This window comes from Pan paniscus, chromosome 10 (assembly GCF_029289425.2).
Source record: "Pan paniscus chromosome 10, NHGRI_mPanPan1-v2.0_pri, whole genome shotgun sequence".
In the NCBI taxonomy this organism is placed as follows: Eukaryota; Metazoa; Chordata; class Mammalia; order Primates; family Hominidae; genus Pan; species Pan paniscus.
In genome coordinates, this window is record NC_073259.2 from 113,084,152 (window position 1) to 113,110,685 (window position 26,534).

The 26,534-nt window shown below is 38.5% G+C and overlaps 1 protein-coding gene across 5 annotated transcripts in view; it reads right to left on the reverse strand.

Moving 5' to 3' along the window:
* Window positions 1-481: 481 nt before the first annotated feature.
* ALDH1L2 (aldehyde dehydrogenase 1 family member L2) overlaps window positions 482-26,534 on the reverse strand; it is a 69,469-nt gene continuing 43,416 nt past the window's right edge. For 3 of the 5 annotated variants that reach the window (XM_063593615.1, XM_063593614.1, XM_063593617.1), the window contains 7 exons: window positions 20,770-20,857; window positions 19,878-19,971; window positions 18,295-18,394; window positions 15,037-15,135; window positions 12,499-12,664; window positions 11,024-11,129; window positions 5,233-7,452 (listed from right to left, as the gene is read on the reverse strand). In XM_063593615.1, coding sequence (XP_063449685.1) covers window positions 7,107-7,452; window positions 11,024-11,129; window positions 12,499-12,664; window positions 15,037-15,135; window positions 18,295-18,394; window positions 19,878-19,971; window positions 20,770-20,857 — 999 coding nt within the window. In that variant the 3' untranslated portion in view covers window positions 5,233-7,106. Of the gene's footprint in view, window positions 5,187-5,232; window positions 7,453-11,023; window positions 11,130-12,498; window positions 12,665-15,036; window positions 15,136-18,294; window positions 18,395-19,877; window positions 19,972-20,769; window positions 20,858-26,534 lie in introns of those variants that run through there. The other 2 variants (XM_034934376.3, XM_063593616.1) reach the window with 2 other exon arrangements.

The window sequence follows — 26,534 nt, forward strand, 5'->3', positions numbered from 1 at the left end:
CATTATGATGGGATATGATTCCTGGAACTCCTTTCTCGTGGCCATGAATGGAGCCAGCTCTTGAGGGTAAAGTGAGCACACCACAGATAGCAGACAAGAGCAAAGAACATTATAGAGTCACTGCATCAAATAACTTGTATACTGCACTATTGCTGGGCTTTGTTTTTGGTGGCAGAATAAATTTCCTTATTTTTTTTTCAAAAAAGCCTATCACCTTGTGAGATATGCTTATATTCACTTCACAGCTGAGAAAATTGGCATAGAGATACTAATTGCATAACTTGTAATACACAATGTTGGCAAAGATGTGGGAAAATTGTTGGTGGGATTATCGATTCAGGAATTCCACTTCCAGGTATTTGTTCTAATTACATAAGTGTAGCTTTGGTCATAAATTTTATATAAGATTTTTTGTGACATTTAAAATAGCAAAAAGCAAATCTAAATGTCCAACGATAGACAACATGTTGAATTAAAGCCATTGAAATATGCAGAATTGTGTTTATTGGCATAGATGCTTATGATATATTGTTAATTGAAAAAGCAGGTAACAAATTAATATACAGTATTATGTTAATTATGTAAAAAAAGTATACATATTCATAGAAAAAGTTTGGAACAATCTCAGATATCATCTGTAGGCTATTTCTGTTTGAAAATAACCAAATAGATTTTTGGGTTGACTCAACAAATTATGGTTGAGTCAGTCTTACTTTCCTATTTTATAAATGTTTTTTACATCATTGGGTATTTAATCATTTTAAAAATCTACTCAGGCATCATTTGTATAATAGTAATAATAATTTAATCCCCCTTATTTCTCATGTCTCATGCCTTATCCATCATCCCTCATATCCTACTCTTAGCCCAGATTTTCCTTGACAGCTTTATTTTCTTGGAGGGCAGGTATGGGGAACCAAATTTGTTTCCTTACCCTAGCTCTAGCCACTTCCACAAAAGCTTTTATAGATAATGTCCATTTTGCTTATTATTATTATTTTTAGTTTAACCAATACTTAATATGTGCCCACAGCTCACTACCTAGGCCCTGATTTAGGCATTAGGAATAAAAACTATCTCGACTTAGTTAAAACCACCAGATGCATTGCTTGAAAACCTGTTCTGCCACTTAATAGCTGTGTGATTTGAGCAGGTTACTTAACCTCTCCATTTGAAAGCAAACATTTATTGGGCTCCTGTTACATATTAGGACTGGAGATACAGTATTAAAACAAGTACCTGTTCATGAAACTTACATTCTAATGGGAAAAGATCATTGATTAATATACAACAGGTAGTGATAAGTGCTGTGAAAATAATGCACTTATAAAAAGAATAAAGAATGACAGCAGATGGGGTATGAATGTGGGGGCATATGGCCTATTTTAGAAAGCATAGTCAGGGAGTGTGTCTCTCATCAGATGATATTTGAGGAGAGACCTGCAGGAAGTGAGCCAGCCAGCCATGAGGTTGTGTATGGACAAGAGTTGCAGGAAGAGGCAGTGGTGTGCTGGTGCTGGCTTGCATTTGTTCTGATGGCATGCATCTCTTCCCAAACTCTGTATTCAGTGAAGGCAAATTAGTGGCTCAAAAATAGCCTTGATGAGAGTATTTACACATAGATACCTGCAAATGCTACAAATTAGGGTTTTCTCCCCCGTCCCGGAGAACTATTTGTTAAATATTTTACCAGCACACCCCTGGGAAGAGGAAGAATAAGGACAGAGGCCCTGAGGCAGGAGCAGGCTTGTTCTGTTGAGGAAGTCAAGCCAGTCAGGATGGTGGAACAGAATGAGAGGGAAATTGACAGGAGATGAGGTCAGAGGTAGCTAGGAGCAAGATGAGTAGGCCAGGTAAATACGTTGGACTTTGGTCTACGTGAAATGGGGGCCATTGAAAGGTTTTAAACAGACGAGTGAAGTGACACTGTCTGACTTAAGCTTTGAACAGGACCGCAGAAGAGAGGAATCCAGAAGACCAGTTGGGAGACTTGAGCAAAATTGTAGGAAAGAGGTAACAGGCCAGGTGCAGTGGTTCATGCCTGTAATCCCAGCACTTTGGGAGGCGGAGGCAGGTGGATCACTCGAGGTCAGGAGTTCAAGACCAGCCTGGCCAACATGGCGAAACCCCATCTCTACTTAGCCAGGTGTAGTGGCACACACCTGTAATCCCAGCTACTTGGAAGGCTAAGGCATGAGAATCGCTTGAACCCAAGAGGCAGAGGTTGCAGTGAGCCAAGATTGCACCACTGCACTGCAGCCTGGGCAACAAGAGCAAAACTCTGTCTCAAAAAAAAAAAAAAGTAACGATGGCTTAGGGGTAGAGGTAGTAAGAAAAGCACGTTGATTTCTTCATTTTTTTCAGAGATTGTGAAGATTAAATAACATTTAAAACATGCTTAGCCTAAGGTCTTTCATACAGGAGGCCCTTAATAAATGGTAGCTGTCATATCGTATTATTATTGACAGAAGGCCCATACTGGAGTTGGGGAGGGTTGTTCATATCTAATTAAGAAGGCAAGTAATTTTAGTACAAGTGGTAAGTGCTATGTTTGAAACAAGTGGGAACGCTGAGGAGAAACACTTAGCCCAGCTAGGGTAGGAAGGTCCAGGAAGGGTGTTAGAGCAAAAGGGACAGCTTTAGCAAAGGCATGGGGATGGGGAATTAGAAGGAAAGTGGAACTGCTTAAAGTGTCCACACCTCCCGATTCAGGTGATAATAAGATCACAGCTTCATCCTTAGCATTATTAGCAAAATAATCCGTGATCTAAAGCAACAGCGATTATTTTATTACTCTATGTGTTAAGTAAATCACCTAGCAGGCTGGGGATGGTGATGTTCCAATTCCAGTTCACTTGGTAACTTTATGTATTACACAGAGCCTTTGATTCTGATCAGCCAGATCTAAAAATATAAGCTGGTAAGAAATGTTTAAAACTTGCTATGGAGAAAGGAGTTCTTAATCTGGGGCCCAAGCATGGCCTTTGGGAGGTCTGTGAACACCTTGAAGATACTTGCAGAATTGTGTGTGTGCACATGAATTTGGGGGTAGAAGCGGGACACAGGGAGTGTTCATAGCTTTTATCAGATTCCCAAAGAGTTTTGCAGCCCAGAGAATATTTAAAACACTGCTACTGAGATGAATATTAGAGGGTAAAGTAAAATCAGTCTAGAAGGACAGGCATGTTTTTGTCTGCCATTCCATCTATCATTAAAATAATTTGATTAAATCATATTCTAAATCACATGAAATCAGTTAAAACATTTCACTTAAAAGTGATTACTTATAAAAAGGCTTTTTGTCACTTTTATTCAAATATGAACTGTCATTTTGGGCCCAGTGAATATTCATTCCAACTTAAAATTTCAGCTGTGCCAAACTCTGGGATGGTAAATGAGCTATAGTATAATCAAAAGTGCTTCCAGGCCAAATTTGCTCTGTTTATCATGCTGGGATCAAACCTCCTATTCTTCCTTTTGAAAATGTTCTCTGACTCTGATTTTGTTGTTTAGTTTTTATTGATTCCCTACAATCCCCTCATGTTATTCTGCCAAGTCTCCAAAATGACAAATATTCCCTAAGGCTTCTTCAAAGCCAAAGAAAAAGGAATGTTTACTGAAATTTTATTTTTAAAGGAGGATTAATAGAATTTAACTTTCTGGCTATCTTTTGGAGACTCATGTGATTCAGAAATTTGCCGCCTTCTAGTCACACATAGATGGTGAAAATTTACTCACCTGACTACTTCTGTCTGCCAATGGGAAATGGGCTGTTAATAGTTTCCATTTCTTCAATGCTATGGTCCAAACGCCTTGTTAAGTGCATTATGTGTATTATCTCACTGAATCCTTGCAACACCTACTGAGATAGAGATTTGATTTTCATTTTATAGATACTCAACCTAGGCTCTGAGATATTAGATTACTATCTTGCCCAAGATCACACAGCCAGTGAACAGCAGAACCAATAGGTGGAAAAATGGAAAGTAAGACGTCCCATGAAGGACGAGCGAGCTGCCCAAAGAAAATCACCCCTTTTCCTTGTACTATTGCCATTTTTCATTGTGTGGCATTTTTCAGTGCTGCTGTATCAGGCATTGTGTCAGAACAATGGATGAGAAAAATATCTAGGAATTGATGATTGAAAAGGGTTGTGGGAAATGAATTCATCTAGTTAATTAAACTATCTCAATATCTTTTAAGAATGGTGACGGAGGAAATCAGAGTTAAATTTGAGTACTTACCATGAGCAAAGCATTAATGTGAGGTGCTTTACTTACATTATTGCAATGAATTCTCCCATTAAGTGTCCCGAGGAAGGCATTTACTATCCCTGTTTTACACATAGGGAAGCAGAGGCTCAGAGGAGTTGCAAGAGTTTCCCAAAGTTACATAGATAGGAAGATGGTATGATACGACCAGGATCAGCCTTCTACTATATCATACGTAAAATTTGCTTCAAAAGCTATTTACTAAAATTTAAACTATGTGGGGGCCAGCCATCATATCATTAAATTCTGTATACTCCTCAGAACATAATATAGTACCTGGTACCTAGTAGGTACTCAAGATAATGTTTCTAGGTTGATCACCCATCACAGTGGGTTAAAAAATGGAATATCAAAGGCACAAAGATGTATCTTATTTCCAAATACTAAAAAAGAACTACCTTCACATTCCTTACAGGTTATACTGTTCCTTAGAAGAAGACTTGTAGAAAATCTTTTTAATAACCCCCTATGTATAGTTCAGAGGTTAAAAACCTGTACATATTATACAAAGTTTCCAATAAATGCACCTTGTGTATTATAACTGCATGGTACTGACATCTTCAAGATGGAAACCATGAATAGATTTGTCTAGGTAGGGGAAAAACAGCTTGGTATTTTAGAAATACGTATGATATACAACATAGTCAAAATGCAACAACTCCAAATCACTGGAAGGTGTATTAGAAAATACTCAGGCACATGTGTAAATGCTTTAACATGGCTTGGCCCTCTTCATGGTCCATCTGTGTATTTTTTGATTTGTGGCTGACACCTCCTGCCTCAACACACCCAATCTTCTTAAGTGTGTCCAGAGTTGAAAAGGGCTGTCTGTCAAGGCTTTCCTGATGATGGTGTTGCTCTAATATTCCAGTGTCACCGTCTTGGTTTTGAGATATTCATTTAGAGCTTCCTCACCTAGGGAAGAGAAAAGCAGTTGACAGACCACATTCAAAGGCAGACATGTGATGTCTTCAGACCTTCAGACATAGGTATACGTAGGTGTCCAGGTCACTAAGTAAATGGAATGTAGCCTAAGCCAGTGCTTCTCACACTTTGAAGTTCATACTAACCATCTGAAGACTCTGTTAAGTTGCAGATCCTGATCTGATTAAGTCTGGTGTGGGCCCAGAGGTTATGTGTTGCTAACCATTCCCTGATGATGCTGATGCTAGTGGTCCATGGACCACACTTTGAATAGTAACAGCCCAGACCAGCTCCCAGGCCTTCTAAGGAGCAGAGAGTGTTGCCTGGTCAGCTTCAAACCAAAACCCTTCTCTTTTATTTCCCTACTTGATGACAGACTCTGCCTTTTTGTCCATTTAAGCTAAACAGAAGTAACCAGGATACTGTCCTCTGGATTATATTAATTAAAGCAGAACTGAGCACAGGAAAGTTTGAAATCATTTGGTTTAATCTTATTTTAAAGATAAGGAAAATTCAGTTTATATTGTTTATTAGAAACACAGGGGAACCTGTCTAGGCAAAAATAAATAGGTCTGCCTTTCTTTGACTGTTTCTATTTTGAGCCAGTACTGTCATCAATCTCTACAGAGGTTAAAGGGCACTGAATACCATGGGAAAACTAATGAGTGCGTGATTCTGGAAGTTGAGCTAAAACAAGGGCTGTCAACTTTGTCCCCATGTTAGAATCACTCAGGGAGCTTTTAAGACTCCTGACCCCACATCACACCCCAGATCAATTAGATCAGTATCTGTATTTTTTGAAGCTCCCAGGTGATTTGAATCCACTGTGCAGCTAAGGTTGACAACCACTGGGCTAAGGGGTTTTAAAATTGGGGGAGGAAGAAACTATTAGAAAAACTGTAGTATTTTATAGTAAAACAGACCTGGAGCTGGTCAAATACACTCTCTCAAAAGATGGGTGAAACAGGGATGCCTCACTTTCTAATAATAAGTTCCCTAAGAAAGTCTCCTACCGTGATTTAGATTCAGGCATGAAAACCAGATTAAAGACATGGAAAAGTTGGGGGGGAAGCCCTTACCTTCACCCAATGGAATTTAAAATGAGAGCTACTTTTACTGCTGCAAATACATTGCCAAAGTCATTAGTAAAGAGAAAATGTAAAAAACAAACAAACAAACAAAAACTCCAAATGAACTAAACTTATATTTGCAGACTGTAATTTCAGTAAATCACAAACATTTCAGTTTTTGAAACAACGTACCAGACTGAGGGGAATAAGAGATGCGCTCCACAGCCAGACCGCCTGCCTTTGAATTCTCTCTTGCCAGTGCCTGGCTCTGTGACTTGAGGCAACTCACCCAGCCTCTCTGAGCCCCATTGTCCTCTTCTGTATAATAAGATAATAATAGTACCTATTCCTCTGAGCTCGTGTGAGAATTGCCTTTGCTTATACAGGCAAAGTAGAATGGGGCCTGGCATGTGTTTCGCACTGAAAGTAAGCTATTGCTTGAAAGGTGTTAGTGTCACTGCTCACAGTGAATTACATTTTGGGCTTTTTACAAACTCTTAAGTCTCATTGCTCAGACTCCCAAAAACCCTGCCAATTGCAGGGTTTTTTCAGTGTTGACTCTGAAAGCCTGCCAAGAAGCTCCAGGACAGGATTTATTCTTGGAGCTCGCTGGTTATTGCTCTCCACCCATTTGCCTCTCTTGGTTCCATTTAGTCTCGTGACAGCTAACCCAAGTTCATGCCGAATGTCAGATTAAACACCAAACATATTTCAGCTAAAGTATATTGTTGCAATTTCTTTTTCCTTTCAAACATTAATCTTTTTTGAAAAGAAATATCTTTCCACACAATGTGTGTACTTTTCTGTATGTATGGTATATTCAATAGAAATGTTTAATATTTTAAAAAACGAATGCCCTTCTAAACCCAGATATAACTGCCATGTAGGAAATGCCCCTCAAAGTCACACACAAGTCATGAAACATAGAGCAGATTTTTCTGTGATGTGACAACAAAGGGAAGGTGAAGCAGAAAAGTAAAGCCGTACCTAAGTCTTTTCCAAAGCCAGATTGTTTAACTCCGCCAAATGGGGCCGCCACATCTGTCTTGTTGTATGTGTTAATAAAAACAGTTCCTGCTTCCAGTTTTTCACTCACATACATAGCTTTGTTTATGTCTCTTGTAAAAACCCCTGAGGCCAAACCATACTCTGTACTATTTGCTCGCTGCAACACTCCATCGATGTCCCTGTGTTTTTAGGAAGACATAAAACTTCATTAAATGTAAAGCAAAAGACTCATTTTATGTTCTGAAAATTTTCCCATCTATGCTAGAAACAGGAAAACATTACTGCCATCTGCTTAAATGTTTTTGTTGTTGTTGTTTTTTAGAGGCCAGGCATTGCTCTGTCACCTAGGCTGCAGTGCAGTGGCACAATCATAGCTCACTGCAGCCTCCATCTCCTTGGACTCAAGTGATCCTCCCACCTCAGCCTCCCAAGTAGCGGGGACTACAGGCATGTGCCACCATGCTCAGCTAATTTTTAAAAAATTTTTTTTGTAGAGACAGCATCTCCCTGTGTTGCCCAGGCTGATCTCAAACTCCTGGCCTCAAACTATCCCCCAACCTTGCCCTTGCAAAGTGTTGGGATTACAGGTGTGAGCCACTGCGCCCAGCCTGATTAAATTTTTATAAATGAAAATATCAGGCTCACACCAAAAGAAAGTCCCAAAAAAATATTACTAGTATTACATTTTTCATATATATCATGCAACACCTTTCAAAATCTGACCCAAAGTCATATATTCAATCTTCTTCAATGGTTCTCATTCATGATCTCCCACTCCCTCCCCTCTCCCATGACTCCCACTTCTAGATGGATTTTCAGAGTGTCCTCCCTATTTCCTTCCATCTCTTCCGATTTTGCACATAAGGTTCAAGCCTCCTTCAGTGCCTGAAGCCGTTTCAGATCCCACCAGTGCCATTGTCGAGGTGGGAGAGTAGGGTGGTTCTGTGAGAGGGCTCTGCAGCCAGACTGCCTGGTGACCTTGGGTAAATGACTCCATCTCCCCTCGCCTTCATTTATTATTGCGAACCATGGAAATAATAATAAAAGGACCTGTCTAGTTGTCATGAGGATGAAATGAACAAATCATGCCTGGAACACAATAAATGTTCAATAAAAGCCAGCTATCATCAGGTAGCACATATTTTTCCAAACTTAATATTTTGGTAGAACCAACTATATAGTGCTGACTTAACTCTTCCTGTAGGTAATGGTTCACCCTCCATAAATTGGAAGATAAAAGTTCCCCGAGGGCAGGGATAACTTTATGTCTCATATACCTCTTTATGCTATGGTGTTGCATCGTCAAATGCGAGTGAATGGGATTACATGTGCTTATTCAACAAAATAGGTCCCGTGATTTCCCTGCCTTTTGACTTAGTTTGTATACACATCCAAGTAGGTGAAGACATGAACCTACTCTTTTCTCAGTTGAGTCGAGTTCTAATGTGCCTGTCATAGCGTATGTCACCTTCTTCTAGTGTGATCCTAATGCTTAAAAACGCACACATTTTCTACCACATGGCCAGCAAATACAAGCCAGGTTGTTGTTTTTGTTTTTCTTTTTGAGATGGAGTCTCACTCTGTCGCCCAGGCTGGAGGGCAGTGGTGCGATCTCGGCTCACTGCAACCTTCGCCTCCCAGGTTCAAGCAATTCTCCTGCCTCAGCCTCCTGAGTAGCTGAGATTACAGGTACATGCCACCACACCCAGATAATTTTTGTATTTTTAGTAGAGATTTTGTATTTCACCATGTTGGCCAGGCTGGTCTTGAACTCCTGACCTCAAGTGATCCGCCTGCCTTGGCCTTCCAAAGTGCTGGGATTACCGGCATGAGCCATTGTGCCTGGCCAAGCCAGGTATTTCATCTGGTGCTCCAGCAAAGACACAGGATCTGTTCCAAAACTGGAGGAAAAATTCGTGCTGAATTTATTGAGACAGGACAGGTTTCAGTGTAGTGCCTTATGAAGGGATTTTCAAAGGCATCTTGACTATCCAAAATTTTAAACTTGCACAAGAAATCTGGAATCTAACCTGGAGTGAACTTGGACTCTGCTAAAACTCTCACACTTCTTGATGCATTGCACATGGTAGGGACCCAAATATTTATAGAATGGACTAGAGGGAGAAAGATGGTTTTATGCCATTTCTCGTTGAGGACTATCAAGATATCACCATAGCTCCATAGCACATTGTTTATGTCTACAGCAATGACAAGCATATATTGATGGCAGCAGCAACAGCAAATACTTGACTTAGTAATACTCAGAATGACCTAAGGAGGTACACATTGTTACCAAACCATACTCTATTATTTGCTCACTGCAATGCTCTATTGATGTCCCTATGTTTAGGAAGACATAAAACTTCATTAAATGTAAAGCAAAAGATTCATTTTATGTTCTGAAAATTTTCCCATCTATGCTAGAAACAGGAAAACATTACTGCCATCTGCTTAAATTTTTTTTTTTTTTAGAGGCCAGGCATTGCTCTGTCACCTAGGCTGCAGTGCAGTGGCACAATCATAGCTCACTGCAGCCTCCATCTCCTTGGGCTCAAGTGATCCTCCCACCTCAGCCTCCGAAGTAGCTGGGACTACAGGCACATGCCACCATGCCCAGCTAATTTTTTTAAAAAATTTTTGTAGAGACAGGGTCTTTGTTGCCCAGGCTGATCTCAAACTCCTGGCCTCAAGCTGTCCCCCGACCTTAGCCTTGCAAAGTGTTGGGATTACAGGCATGAGGTGCAGAGTGGTTAAGTAACTGGCCCAAGCTCAGAGGGTTAGTGAGGGGAGAGGAGGCAGAGTTGGTCCTCTGACCCACTGCACCATCCTGCCTCTGACCCTCTGTGGACTAACTGTCATCTCTGTCTGTCTCCCCTGTTAGATAATAAACTCCTTAAGGTCAGGGGCTGTGACTTACCCATGTTACAGTAGATTCCCTCAAACCTGACTTCTAGTGTCTGCACATTTAACAACAACACCATGGGAGAATGTATAATGAGAAATGGCATAGCATGCATCCTTGAATGGATATATCAAAGGTTACTCACTACACCTTATAGTCCCCTGAAGTCTTTTATACTATATCTATTAAAGACCAAGAAAGTCTATTCTTTATTTTTTTTTCAAGTTCTCATTGGCTGAAATAAATCTAAAGCCATTCTGAAGAATTTTGTGCAGTATACCATGAGACCCCATTCTATTAAGTATTGTTTTATGAGCTCAGTTAGCACTTGGTCCTCTTCGATAAGCTGAACTCTTTGCAAAGTTTCATGTAGTATCACAAGCCAGCATGTCATTTACAGTTGATTATATGATGATTATGAACATTTCCATGAAAAGTTGAGTATCAAGCTTTGGGGGGCAATATCCCCTATAATAACAGCACTCTTTCTCTGGGGAAATAAGATTTCACAGATGCATACCCTAGGAATGTAAATGTGAAAACCAGTTTTGTTATTTCTCAGTTATTTACTTTGTTCCACAGACATCTCAAATGTCAAGTGCAGAAAAACTAAAATTTAATCAGCTAAAAGCCCATTATGTTGGCCATTAATTGAAGCTGAAAAGCAAAAATATACTATGATCTACGATGGTTAGCAAAAGTGTAACTTCTAATTATTTAAGTTAATTATTCTTATGGTAGAAAATTACATGTTCATTAATCTTATGCTGTGTATATAGCACAGTGGCAAAGGGGAAAAATGACTTATCTAGTCAAAACCTAAGTTACATTGTGTCTGAAGAACCTACCCATTTTGGAATTTAGAAATGACCATAATAGGCCCAAAGGATTCCTCTTTGGCAAGGTACATGTAGTCTTCCACATCTGTGAACACAGTCGGCTCCATGAAAAAGCCTTTTTGGAAAAAACAAAGAAAAAATGTCAACTGTAGGTTAAGTCATTTTCAATTAATAGTCCTCTCACTTAATTACATTATAATTTTTTCTTTCCCTCTGGCCCAGTAAAACCAAGAAGAGTTGCATTTCTCTATTTGGTGTTGGCATGCCCAGGTTCTTATATTTTAATGTCTTTATTATGAAAATGTCAAACCTATGTAAAGGTAGAGAAAACAGTATAATGAATGGTAAAATAAATATCCATATTTTGCTGTATTTATCTTTTCCTCATTGAAATATTTTAAAGCAAATTCCAGATATCATAATTTTAACACCTCAGTATTTCAGTACACATCTGTAAAAAATAAGGATATTTTCTTATATAACCACTATACAGTGTCATGCTTAACAAAATTAGTAAGTATTCTTTATTCAGAGTTTATATTTTAATTTCCTTAATGTCTAGAAATTAGCTTTTTCGCAGTTGGTTTGTTTGATTTAGGATTCAAATTCTTCTACACATTGTATTTGGTGTTTAGATTTCTTAAGGATCTTTTACTCTAAAACATTTCCCCATTTTGACCTCCCCTTATTTTTTATGCTATCGTCATGTTAAAGAGACTGGGTCAGTTGTTTATACATTATCTTTCTTTCTGGTTAATCATTGCTTCCTTTGGATGATATTTGTTTCTCTATCTCTTGTATTTCTTCTTTTTCCCAGTGACTTTTATTGTGGTAAAATACACATAACTGAAATTTACCATCATAACCATCTTTAAGTGTACAGCTCAGTGTTATGAGATTCATAATATGCAACCTTCACCACCATCCATTTTCATTAACTATTTTCAGCTTATAAAACTGAAACTCTATACCCACTAAAAAATAACTTCCTGTTCCTTCCTCCCTCCCTACTGCAGTTCTTATGAATAGAAAGCTTGGCTTAAAGGTATAATTAGATTCAGCTTAAGCTTTTTTGGCAGGAACACTTCATAGGTGATACTGTGTATTACACGTTTTATTCCATCAGGAGACACATATTATCCAGTTGTCTCCCCTTTTTTGTTTTGTTTTGTTTTGTTTTGTTTTGTTTTGTTTTGTTTTGTTTTGTTTTGTTTGAGACAGAGTCTCAGTCTGTTGCCCAGGTTGGAGTGCAGTGGCTTGATCTCAGCTCACTGCAGCCTCCTCCGCTCACTTTAACCTGCCTCCTAGGTTAAAGTGATTCTTGTGCCTCAGCCTCCCCAGTAGCAGGTGCGCGCCACCACACTGGGCTAATTTTTGGTAGAGATGAAGTTTCACCATGTTGGCCAGGCTGGTCTTAAACTGTCGCTGTCCATTCCAACTGAAGAAGGCAGGCACCCAGTAAACCCCCACAGAGGTGATCTTACCTGGCCTTTGGACTTGTCTTCCCCCATACACCAAAGTGGCCCCTTCTTTCACTCCAGTTTCACAGTATTGCAGCAGCTTTTCCAGATGGGCCTTATGATTTTGGGGCCCATGATCAGTGGATCTGTCAAGTGGATCACCAATTTTCATCTTTTTAATTTCTTCTACCTGTATGTTACCCAGTCCATAAAAACACAATTCACTGTTAATAATAATGGAGTTTCTACCATGTGGTAGGTGTTATACTAAGGTGTTTATAGATGTATTGTCATTTAGTCTTTACAATAGCCCTGGAGGTAGGTGGTTGGTTTTTTTTTTTTTTTTTTTTCCTTTTTGGAGACAGGGTCTTAGTCACTCTGTCGTCCATGCTGGATCACAGTGGCATGGCATGGCTCACTGCAACCTCGAACTTCTTTTTTTTTTTTTTTTTTGAGGTGGAGTCTTATTTTGTTGCCCAGGTTGGAGTACAATGGTGTGATCTCGGCTCACTGCAACCTCTGCCTCCCGGGTTCAAGCTGTTCTCATGTCTCAGCCTCCTGAGTAGCTGGGATTACAGGCACCTGCCACTGCGTCTGGCTATTCTCATGTCTTAGCCTCCCAAGTAGCTGGGATTACAGGTGTCTGCCACCACGCTCGGCTAATTTTTGTATTTTTAGTAGAGATGGGGTTTCTCCATGTTGGTCAGGTTGGTCTCGAACTCCTGACCTCAGGCAATCCACCCGCATCAGCCTCCCAAAGTGCTGGGATTACAGGCGTGAGCCACCGTGCCTGGCTGCAACCTCGAACTTCTAAGCTCAAGTGATCCTCCCGCCTCAGCCTCTCAGAAGAAGAAACTGAGGCCTAGAGGGGTTAAGTAAGTGCACCCAACCACTAAATACTGTAGAATTTTTTCCACTTGAAATCCCAAGTCCTTAACCACTATCTACTAGCACAATATAAGCTACATACACTATATGAAAATTATCCTAAATGTTAATCCATTAAGAATAGCAAACTAATGTTCTGAAATGTTTATTAATATCACATACTTACACTGTTCATGGCAAGAGAATTTCTAAAATGGTCACATTGTTATCTTTTTTTTTCCTCCTCAAATGTGGCAGCCTGCCTTTGTAAAATTCTCCTGGTGTAGCCATGCCAGATGACTCACTAGAATGCTCTGACGAAAAATAATCTTTACTGCACGATGTTCATCACTGACATGTCTTTGTAATTATCTCTTCCACTCCTCAGTTATCTTAACCTACTTCTGCATCTTCCAATGTTAAGTCCAATTCTGGTAAGAAGAATGGGAGTTATAACCCAGCAGGTCCATGACTTTGAATTTAGGCCTGGCCATAATCTCTTAGTGCGTTCCCCAGGGTTCTGCACTGGATGAGAAGTTCTGAGTGGCCAGGGACCATGTCTGCCTTGTTCACATTTATATTCCCAGCATGCAGTGTTTGGTACTAAGTAGGTGCTTGAGAAATGCTGCTGACGAATGAATACGAACAGCATGTTTGTAAAACATGCTTGTTGATGTACTGATATAGCAAATCCTTGACATTTCTGGTCTCAGTGTTTGAAATTTCAACAACTTTTAGCTGATTGTGAAAGCCCATGATATATAGCACTGCAGACTGTCTTTCAGTGAGACACAAAATTAAATTACACTGTGATGTTCAGGAGGCAGCCACTGCCTACCTGACTGCCCTCCATCTGCCTGTCTATATGACTTCCTTGTTACTCATTCTCATGAATAAAGAATACCTTTGGTTTTTTTGGTGGGTTGGGGTGTAGAGAATTGGCACTGGGGAAAATATAGCTGGATGCTGGTTTTGCAAATATAAGCAAATTCTTGATTAATACTACCTTCATAATGACATATTATAGTATAAGTTAGAGTTTATTTTAGCCACATAATTCATCTTCACACTCCTATAGATGACTTTTAGTCCCATATTTATGGAGTCATGATCAATGTCCTGGGGCTGTTGATTTATTTAGCTAGTTATTTTAGTGGAAGGAATTATATGCTATCATGTCAACCGCAATTGGGGATTCATGGTGTATCTCTCATAGTTTATTTAGAGATTTATAAAAATCTAGGAGCGTAACTCTCACAATGTCAAGGATCTAATATATTACAAATGTAGAGTAAGGTATCATAGCTCTTCAATATACTTTATCAGGTTTTTATATAAACCTCTAACTTTTTTACTATAAAAAAATCATAAGCACATGTGAAAGTAGACACATAATACAGTGAAACCCCATGTACTCATCACCCAGCTTCAACAACTACCAACTCCTGGCCAATTTATTCCCCTACTCATTTCCTGTCCTGCGGGGTTATTTTGAAGCAAATTTCAGACATCATATAATTTAATCTGTAAGTATGCCAGTATGTAGCTATAAAAAAACTAGGGACTGATTTTTTTTAAAACATAACCACAATACTGTTATCACACCTGAAAATTCATGAACAATCCTAGAAGTAGGATTTTTCAAGTAAAAGCAAAATCTCTAAACAACTCAGAGTAAATGTGAAGGTGCCTCACCACTCTTGTCACAAATTCGTCGTGGATGGATTCTTCCACGAACAACCGCCCAGCAGCAATACAGTTCTCTCCTTTGTTGAAAAATACTGCTCCCATGCCCTTCGGTGGGAGAAGAGAAAATATTGCTAACATCATTTGAGAAGTCAAGATTCTCATAAAGTTGTACACAGAGGGAGTTAGTTGTTTTTGGAAGACAGCAGGCAATATAGATAAGTCACAGACAATCCTCTTGGCCTTGTTAGTGATGAGAGCTTCTTGGAGATACTCTGTTTTGATTTAGCATGATTTGAGAGATTTTGTTTATCCTTTCCCCCTTTTGGTCCATGAGCATTTTTTTTAAAAAAATGTATGTGTAACAATAAAGATGTACCATTAGAAACAAATTTTGTGTTAAAAGAAAATCTAGGCCGGGCGTGGTGGCTCACGCTTGTAATCCCAGAACTTTGGGAGGCTGAGGCGGGCAGATCACAAGGTCAGGAGTTCAAGACCAGTCTGGCCAACACAGTGAAACCCCATCTCCACTAAAAATACAAAAATTAGCTGGGCATGGTGGCAGGTGCCTGTAATCCCAGCTACTCAGGGGGCTGAGGCAGGAGAATCAATTGAACCCAGGAGGCGGAGGTTGCAGTGAGCTGAGATCACACCACTGCACTCCAGCCTGGGCGACAGAGCTAGATTCCATCTCATAAATAAATAAATAAATAAATAAATTAAATAAAATCTAGATTATTCTCTTCTTAAATTTATTTTTTAGAGATAGAGTCCCACTCTCTCTAGCCTCCCAAGTAGCTGGCACTACAGGTGTGCACCACCTTACCCAGCTAATTTTTTCTATTTTTATTTATTGTAGAGACAGGGTCTCACTATGTTGCCCAGGCTGGACTCAACACCTGGGCTTAAGCAGTCCTCCTGCCTTGGCCTAGAAAATCTAGATTATTCTATACATTTAAATGTAATAACTTGTATACCAAGTTTTGCTTTTAAAAATCTCTACATTAGATTGTATAATCACAATTTTTAAAATTTTTTATTTGTATTTATTTATTTATTTAAGACAGTGTTTCTCTCTGTCGCCCAGGCTGGAGTGCAGTGGCGTGATCATGGCTCACTGCAGCCTCAACTTCCTGGGCTGAAGTGATCCTCCATCTCAGTCTCCCTAGTAGCTGGGGCCACAGGTGAACACCACCCTGGGCTAATTTTATTTTTTTGTAGAGACAGGGTCTTGCCATGTTGCCCAGGCTGGTCATGAACCCCAAGGCTCAAGCGATCCTTCTACCTCGACCTCCCAAAGTGCTGAGATTATAGGCGTAAGCCACCATGTGCAGCCATAAATCATAAATATTTAGAAAGCCTCTCTAACCCCCTCATGAAAAGAAATATCTGTTTTTCAACAAGAAGTTTGAGAAATCTTTGAAATGAAGGCACTCAAAAATGACGGATTTGGAAGACTGATGAATTTTGTGCATTTTCCCTTTTTAGAAATTCAGTTTCTAATTCACCTGCAGGAAACCTCCCTGGACTATATATAGTGTGTCTATATATATGTGTGTGTATGTGTGTGTGTGTGTGTATACACATATATATACGTATATTTATATATGTATATGTATTATATACACATATATTTATATATGTGTATATAATATATATATCCATATATATGTGTGTGTATATACACACATATATGTATATTTATATATGTATATATATTTTATATATATATATATATATAATGGATGTGGCTGGGTGCAGTGGCTCACACCTGTTATTCCACCCATTTAGGAGGCCAAGGCAGGAGGATCACTTTAGCCCAGGAGTTTAAGACCTGCCTGGGCAACATAGTGAGATCCCATCTCAAAAACAAAGTATAATGAATGCTTTGAAATACCATGCTTTTCCTGTGCATACATTTTATCTTTAAACATTACAAAAATATGTTGACTGTCTTGGGTTTGGGGTTCTTAAATGGTTAAAACAGACTCTTTAAGGTTATATATTCCTAACCCAGACATGCAGGGGAGTCCCGACCCCTGATATCAGTTTGAGTACCCCCAGCCATTGTCTGTCACTGAAACCTCCAGATGGTCCATTCAAAGGCCCTGGCCGCAGGGGTACTTGGTTCTTCTTCACTCCCAAACCACTCCATTCTCTTTGGGATGATGAAGTTTGGCTGTGAGTGTTCATTACAATTACATTTAGGGCCAATGGTGAACAGAGTCTGCTTAGTGCATAGGCTGGACAGTTGTACAGAACTGAGAAGACCATAAGTTTCCCCCACAATTACAAGAAAGCTTAGCACAACCCCTGCCGAGCATTGACTCATTTTATGCCTATATCTCAGATGTGAAGAATGAGAACTAGGCCAATTTTTTTTAACCTTTACATTTTATTTAAAATAAGCCTTTATACTTTGAAATAGTTTAAGGCTCACAAGGTGTTGCAAAAATAATGTGAGAGTTCCTTTGTGCCCTTTACCTAACTTCCCCCATGATAACATCTTATAAAACCATAGTACATTGTTAAAACCAGGAAATTGATGTTGCTAATTACTTGTTAAATATGAAACCCTTTGTTGTGTCTAAAACGCTTACCAGAAGCTCAATGTGCAAAACAGGTAAAAGTAGGACTGTTCAGGTTGATGGGATGAGATGTTGTAGGGAAAGGAGGGAGAAGCTAGAAGCCCTAATAGAATATCTTTTGAACTTTTTTACATGCCTGCTATGACTCATATCCTGTTTTAAAAACACCTTAGTAGGGGAATTATAAAGACATTATTTTTAAAAACTAAGTGCTCTGAGTATTCCCAAATCTAAGCATAAAAATAATGGTTTTAATTTATGACTAGACAAAACCCAAATCTCATTTAAGACCTCTGATAAAAAAGGAGGTGAAACGTGTTTTAGAAGCAAGCACCTATTTTTTTTTCTTTTTTTTTTTTGAGACGGAGTCTCACTCTGTCGCCCAGGCTGGAGTGCAGTGGCGTGATCTCAGCTCACTGCAACCTCCGCCTCCTGGGTTCAAGAGATTCTCCTGCCTCAGCCTCCCAGGTAGCTGGGACTACAGGTGCCCACCACCACGCACGGCTAATGTTTTTGCATTTTTACTAGAGACGGGGTTTCACCTTGTTGGTCAGGCTCGTCTTGAACTCCTGATCTCAAGTGATCCACCCGTCTTGGCCTCCCAAAGTGCTAGGATTACAGGCGTGAGCCACCGCACCTGGCCCAGGCACCTATTTACTTAAATTTGACCCTCTCTTACCATTCGCACAGCCTTGTCAAGTTCACAGTCATTAAATATTATAAGTGGAGACTTGCCACCAAGCTCAAGGGAAACTTTCTTCAAGTTGCTAACAGCACAGCTAGAGGAAAACAAATGAGAAATGAGCATTTAGTTAACATCTCTCTCTCTCTCTCTCTCACACACACACACACACACACACACACACACACACACACACACTTTTTAAGCTATAAGTTACCACCTGGCATGGAAAACATATTGAGCCTCCGTAATATTAAGAAACTTATTCAAGGCCGGGCACAGTGACTCACAACTGTCTGGGAGACCAAGGTAGAAGGGATCCTTTAAGGCCGGAAGTGTGAGACCAGCCTGAGCAACATGGCAAGACCTCATCTCTATAAAAAATAAGAAAATTAGGTAGGTATGGTGGTGTATGACTGTAGTGTCAGCTACTTGGGAGGCTGAGGCAGGAGGATCGCTTGAGCCCAGGAATTTAAGGCTGCAGTGAGCTGTGATCACCACTGCACTCCAGCCTGGGTGACAGTGTTAGACCGTGTCTCTTAAAAAAGAAAAAAAGAAAAAGGAAAAACTTATTCATAGATAAAACAGATGGTAGAATGGTGATTACCATTGAAGCTGAGTGATGAGTACATAAAATTCATTTTGCTATTCTGCTTTCTATGTATTAGACACTTTCCATAATAAAAAAATTTCAAAAATGTTGTGGTCAAAAGTTAATTCAAATTCTTTAGAAATTTTGGTTACATAAAAGCCTGGCAAAAGAATTAAACCTCTAACCAGACTACCGAAGCATTGGGAGAAAAAATATCAATTTTTAAAAGTACGCCGCTTATTTTTCCTTTCTTACAAAAGTATTTTTATTTAAAGCATTTTGAAAATACCTACCCCAAAATGCAAACAGAAGAAAAAAATCACAAAATTCCATTCCATGCCTCAGTGACCATTGTTTTTACCATTTTGATATACTACCTATTTGTGATCTGTCCTACCATAGCTTTTGCGTTGTTTAACATAGTTGAGATCATCCAGTGTATACAATGTTATACTTTATTTTTATTTCCATTTATTATTTTAACAACACTTTTCAATGTTATTAAAATGCTCTATGAACGTGACTGCACAGTGTTCCATTACATTGACATATTTTAACAACTGCTTTATTTTGGACATTTAGATTGCTTACAGCTTAAAAAAAATTGCTTTGGCGGACTCCATTTATAAATAATCCAGGTTTGTCATATAAAATATATAAATTTCACATTTATGTATCTTTTTGGTTTTTTACCCATACTCTGAGAACAATTTGGGCCACAGCTTTAATACAGGAAGTCTTTTGTGCTGAATTGTTAAAACTACCAGTAGGGCGCAGAATTTCAACATAGCTTTGGTTTTATTGACTCTGGGCTTTAATGCTTTGGAAAGTATTTTATTGTATTCAAATATTTCAATACTCAGCAGTGATAAGTAGATTTCCCTTCCAAAGTTGATGTAGTTTTTCTCACTCAAAAAGTACCGTTTAAACAAAAATTGAAACCTAGTTTAACAGGATCTGCAGTGAATCAACATTTTAAAACCAATACCTCTTCATGATCTGTTTGCCAATAGGAGTGGAACCAGTGAAACCAAGTTTGCGGATGTCAGGATGTTCAGACAGACGTTGTCCTGCTATGCCACCTGTAGAATTAGGGAATAAAACAGGAATTAAAACATACTCAAGGCCGGGCGCGGTGGCTTACGCCTGTAATCCCCGCACTTTGGGATCCTGAGGCAAGCAGATCACAAGGTCAGGAGTTCGAGACCCGCCTGACCACCATGGTGAAACCCTGTCACTACTAAAAATATAAAAATTAGCCAGGCATGGTGGCACACGCCTGTAATCCCAGCTACTCAGGAGGCTGAGGGAGAATCACTTGAATGCAGGAGGCGGAGGTTGCAGTGGGCCAAGATCGCGCCTTTGCACTCCAGCCTGGGCAACAGAGTGAGACTCCGTCTCAAAAAAACAAACAAACAAAAAAAAACCTTACTCAAATTCTTATAGTGAAGATGGCTTTAAATTCATTGAAGCAGATTTCTAAGCTCTCCTTGACACCTTAGTTTTACATTTTCTGTATTAATTGCAAACTGATAAAAGTCTAAAATAATACCCTTTATGAAATTATCAGACTCCCAAAATAATGATGGGTAAGCCTTGATTTTTATCTTCCAGAGTAGTTTTTGAAAATCAAAATGGAACATCTTAGGGTAATTTTACATGACTGTACAACCCCCCTCCCCACTGCCACTCACCCACCACTGTATTTCCATTTTGAGATTTTAGCACATGGTAAGTATATTCATCCTTAACTGTTTGGTGAATTGTATTTAGTTTTAATACAGTTATAATTCAGGACAAGTCTCTAGAGGTAAAAGAGCCACTGAGCTACCCCAGTACCATTCATTAGTTATAGCACAGTCGGTCATTTAGTGGCTTACCTGAGCCTGGAATGATGTTGATGACCCCCTTTGGAAAGCCTGCTTTCACAGACAGTTCTGCAAACTTCAAAGCAGTCAAGGGCGTGACCTGAGGAGAAGCAGACAGCAATTACCTTCTTCAGGCTGTAACCTGACCTTTAGCCCAGAATCCAGTTTTCCCTTGATAGCTGCACTAGATCTCATTTTATTTTTATTGTACATTGTCTTATTTTTTTGCCATAATTTCAGACTTACAAAAAGATGCAAAAATAGTACAAGTATTCCTTATGTACATTTCCATTCAGATTCCTCAAATGTTAACATTTTACTGCATTTGCTTTATCTTTCTGTATATATTTTTCTAAACTATTTTTTAAAGATAAATTTAAGGAATATCTTTTTCTGAACTGTTTAAGAATACGGTAAAGACATACCCCATACTTCTAAATACTTCTGTGTGCATTTTCTATAAAACAAGAAATTCTTTTACATAACCATAGTACAATCATCAAAATCAGGAGGTTAACAACTGATAGAATACATGATTTGCAGACCGTATTCAGATTTCACCAATTATCCCAATAATGTCTTACAGCAAAAGAAAATCCAACATCTGCATTACATTTAGTTCTATCTGTAGTCTCCAGTAATCTAGGAGAATTTCTGAGTTCTCTTTTCTATTTCATTACACTGACATTTTTGAAGAGTACAGGCCAGTTATTTCATACAATGTCTCTTTGTCTGGATTTGTCTGATGTTTTTGCATGGTTAGATTCAAGTTATGCACTTTTGGGAACAATGCCACTGGAGCGATGCTGAGCTTTTCTCAGGACATCAGGAGGCACGTGCTGTAGAATAGTTCCAATACTGGAAAGTTAGTTTTGATTATTTGGCAAATGTGGTCTGCCAACTTTCATCACTGTAAGTTACTATTTTATACATTGTAGTTAACAAATATTTTGTGGGGAGATACTCTTCAAATTTTTATCCACTAGTTTTAGTGTCCGTGGATAATTTCTGGATAATAATCCTAAAGTATCATGATGGTTGCCAAATGGTGATTTTCCAATTCCATCATTCCTTTTACGTGTACTAGTTGGCACTCTAAGTGTTTTCCTTTCTGTTCAATTAATTAATATCAGTGTGAACACAAAGATTCTTACTGTAATCAGCAGGTTATCATCGTTTACTATTGTTATTGATTTTGATGTTCAATTGTTCTAGATTTGGCTGAGGCAGTCCCTTCAGTACGGCCCCTTATCATTCTGACGTGCCCCTCTTACTCTTTGAGCATTACATTGCTTTCAGGCCCAACAAGATATTTCAGATTCATCTTGATTCTTCCCTACTCCAGCTACTTCTCCAAGGAGCCCAAGTTTCTTTGAGTGAAGAATGGTATTTTAGAAACCAAGATATCTGGACATTATTGAGGGGTCATCGCTTCTAGGCCCTCTTAGCAGACAGAGCTGGGAAAGAGATGTATGTATACACAACACACACACACACATGTCTATATGTATGTGTGTATCTATCCCTCATATACCTATATCCATTTCTTTATTTAGCTATCTAAATACATTAAAACCCATGAGTTTACACTGATACCTTTATCCGATATCTTAGGGTCGATTCTATCCTTCTGCCCTTTTTACATTTGTCATTCTCTTCTCCAAGAAAGAGAGACATGGCTCCCATTATCCACAATATATTTACTTATTTGCTTAATCCTAAAACATACAGAAAGTAATTTGAGAATTGTTAAGCCATGTCCATATGAAAAAGAAGCCTATTAATTAGAGTTCAATATGTATTTGGGTTTTTTTGTTGTTGTTGTTTTGCGTTGCCTTTATCCTGAGGACATATAGTCCAAAGTTAGTCAAAAGTGACTTGGGTTCATGCTTCCTCATTCTCTTCAATGGGGTCATGTTATTCATTTGAAATATGGCTTAATTTGTTTTGTTTATATTTAATTTTAGGGTTTTGGCCCCATCTTTGTTGATTATATGTCTTTTCTTTGCTGTCATTAAATATGGGGACTGTGCTTCCAAAAGTCAGGACTATTCAAAACGTCCATTCAGAGAATGTTGTTCTCCCACCCTCCTTTCCACCCCATTCATCCCATGTTCTATAGATAATTTCATTAGTCTCTAGTTTATCTTTCCTGTTTCCTTTTATTCAAATCAGCAAATACATATTTTCTTATTTTCCCTTCTTTCTCACATAAAAAGTGGCATAATATGGATCTCACCTTAAACATCTATTATAGCAATGCAAATCTCCAAAGCAAAATGAAAGCAATACCTTCACACTCTTAAAAACCAACGTCCATTGAGTCTTAAGTCAGTACTTGGTTAGCTTGGACTCTAAAAATGGGGTGTGCAAGAGGATCCATTGAGGTGGGAAAAGAAAATAGTGGAACTTTTATTTATATATTTTAGCTGACAAAGATATGAAATAAATGAACCATAACTAACATTTATTGTATGGCTGGATAACGCTGCTCTCACACAGTCTGAATGAAGGTCATATGGTCATGGGTCACAAAGGTATGGGCAGTGTCCCAGGAAAGAATAGGAGCTCACAAGACCAAGAGGGTGGCAGTGGTTCCTTCCCTTGCTCATTTGCCTTCAGAAGATTGCCCTCTGATGAAGTTTACAGGCCTGATTACATGGGTTCACAGGCTATGTTGTTATTTTAATTAAGCTTGTCTTTGTAAAATGGACAAGTGGCCAAAAAATGTGCATAGAAACTGCACAATAAATAATAATGGTAGCAAACAAACAAGAAAGAGGCAGGGCCACCACTTTTCCTCCTTCTAGTAACAGATCCACGACGGTCACATTGTGAGGTTTGTAAATCGTCAATGTAGACTTAACTCGATGAGAAGTTGGCCCAAAATATTTGAAGTTATCAACACTGTTGAAATAGTGGATTTACATCTAGTGTAGTTGAAGACGATCCTAGCCCAAGTATATCTGATTATGCCTTGGTATGAAACCATCATAATTAGAAAGATGTTTAAAAACTAACTATCCTGAATTAATTATAATTCTTTTAAAGTAAGAATATAAAGGTTTTAAAATGTGATTTATAAATAAAATAAATGGTTTCATCTCCATCACAACTCTTTTCATTTTTATTGGTTTTCTTCCATTTGCCTATCCAGTGTCCCTGCAGGATTATAGGTTTGCATAATACATGGGAAAGCCTCTAGTATGGTTCTGGGCAAGTGTAGGTCATTGCTAAAAATGAGGTTAATAAAGTCAGAACTTGTCACACCTGGACCAGACCACGCTAGGCCATGAAAATCTGTGCTTTCTTTTGTATGAAGCCAGGAGAGAATCTTTCACACATATAACAAAGCAGACAACAGGTTTAAGAGGAGTCATCTCAATTCAGTCCTCTTGACTTTCACACAGAGCCCTAATATTATAAATGCATCACTGCATAATATTATCCAATAAAATTAAAAAGTCCAGCATAACAATGGCACCTTTGGGTCTTTCATTCTCAGGATTTAAATTATCTTCAACTATAAAACTGCCAGTTTTAAACTGCAGATAGAGCCAGCCTGTAATTTCCATGGAGACAGAAACTTTGTGTATCTTCATCACTACTACCTATCTGGCAACTGGTATGAACTCAAAGAATGTTTGTAATTTTTGGACATTATATATACTCATTGCCATTCCTCAGTGATTAGCACTCATTGGATTTCATTTAGTGGTTCTCTATCCTGGCTGTGCCTTGGAAAAACGTGAAGCTTTTAAGCAATACCAATGCGTGGTCTCCAACTCAGACCAATTAAATCAGATCCCTCCTTTTACAATGCTGATATGGGGCCCCATCTCTGCCAGTGGGGCCCAATATCAGCATTTTAAAAGGAGAACTTTAGGTGATTCTAATGTACAGCCAGTATGGAGCTCTACTGGGCTAGATTATCTGTCTCCTCACTTCCCTCAACTAGCTTCTTGCTGTTTAATGGGTTGTGCACCTATTAAGCAAGAGTGGGAAACAGTACTCTTGTATAATGCTGGTGAGCTAATATGACCCCCATGGATGGATTTGTCAATATCTATCACACAAATACATGTATCTTTTAACTGAGGGATTCTGCTATTAGAAACATACCCTATAAATATACTTGCACATGTGCATTATACTTATAAGGTTTATAAGGTTATTAACTGTAACATGGTTTATACAGCAAAAGGAGAAAAAATCTGAATATCCATAATTATGGATTGGTTAAGTAAAATATGTTTTATCTATGCAATGGAAACTGCTAAAAAAAGGAAGAATTTTTTTTTTGGTAAGTATATAGAATGCTACTTTTTGTGTGTGTTTTTAAAATTTTTATTGTGGTAAGAACATTTAATGTGAGCTCTACTCTCTTAACAAATTTTGAAGTGTAAAATATAGTATTAATTAACTATAGGTACAATATTGCACAGAGGACCTCTAGAACTTATTCATCTTACATAATTGAAGTTTGTTTGTTTGTTTTTTGAGACAGAGTTTCACTCTTGTTGCCCAGGCTGGAGTGCAATGGTGCGACCTCCGCTCACTGCAACCTCTGCCTCCTGGGTTCAAACGATTCTCCTGCCTCAGCCTCTGGAGTAGCTGGGATTACAGGCATCCGCCACCATGCCCAGCTAATTTTTTGTATTTGTAGTAGAGATGGGGTTTCACCATGTTGGCCAGGCTGGTCTTGAACTCCTGACCTCAAGTGATCCACCCGCCTTGGCCTCCCAAAGTGCTGGGATTATAGGTGTGAGCCACCTTGCCTGGCCAGTAAGTGAAACTTTATGCCCATTAATTAGCAATATATACATATACACACATATAATACTATATATATCTACATATAATAATATATATCTCTCTACATATACATATAAAACTACATATTCATAAATATACACATATATATGTAGAGACTATCTCTGGGTTATCTAAGCCACTAATAGATAACAATCACATTGGTTGTCTCTGGGAGGTAAACTGGCTGGCTGGGGAATAATGATAGAAGGGAGACATTTCACTATCTACCTCTTTGTATCTTTTGAATTTTGAAAACTTTGAACGTATACCTACTTTTTCAAATAAAATCGTTTTTAATGATTAAAACAAAATGGCCGTGGCCACATGACCATGTAGCTATGCCAAATGAAACTGTATTTTTTTAAACTCTGAAAGAAGAAATAAAAGAGTTGAGAGGTAACAAATTATAAACTCTTCTAGAATAAAGACCAAGTTTACTCCACGACTTATGCACCTCAGAATGCCTACTACCTAGTAAAGTTACCTGCAGATAACAGAAACCCAAGTAAGAAGTTTATTTTTCTTCTAATTTTACATAGTGCACTTTATATAGTAAAAGCTCAGCCAGTGTTAACTTGGCTGCCATATTTTTTTCTTAAAAAGCTATTGTAGCATTAAGAGATTTTTTTGAAAACTACCTGAACTATTTCTTAAAAGTATTTTCTTGTTCTCCATCTGGATATATTTTTATAATTACAGACATTCTTTTACATGCTTTTCCCTCGTCTTCTACATCTTCTCTCTCTCTCTCTCTCTCTCTCTATATATATATATAATTTTTTTTTTTTTTTTTTTTTTTTCTGTGAGACAGAGTCTTCGCTTTGTTGCCCAGGCTGGAATGCAGTGGCACGATCTCGGCTCATTGCAACCTCCGCCTTTACAATATTTTTGACAATTAAGTTTGAATACCTGCATAATACTTTTTTTGATGTCTGATAATTACTCTAAATAATTCCCTAATT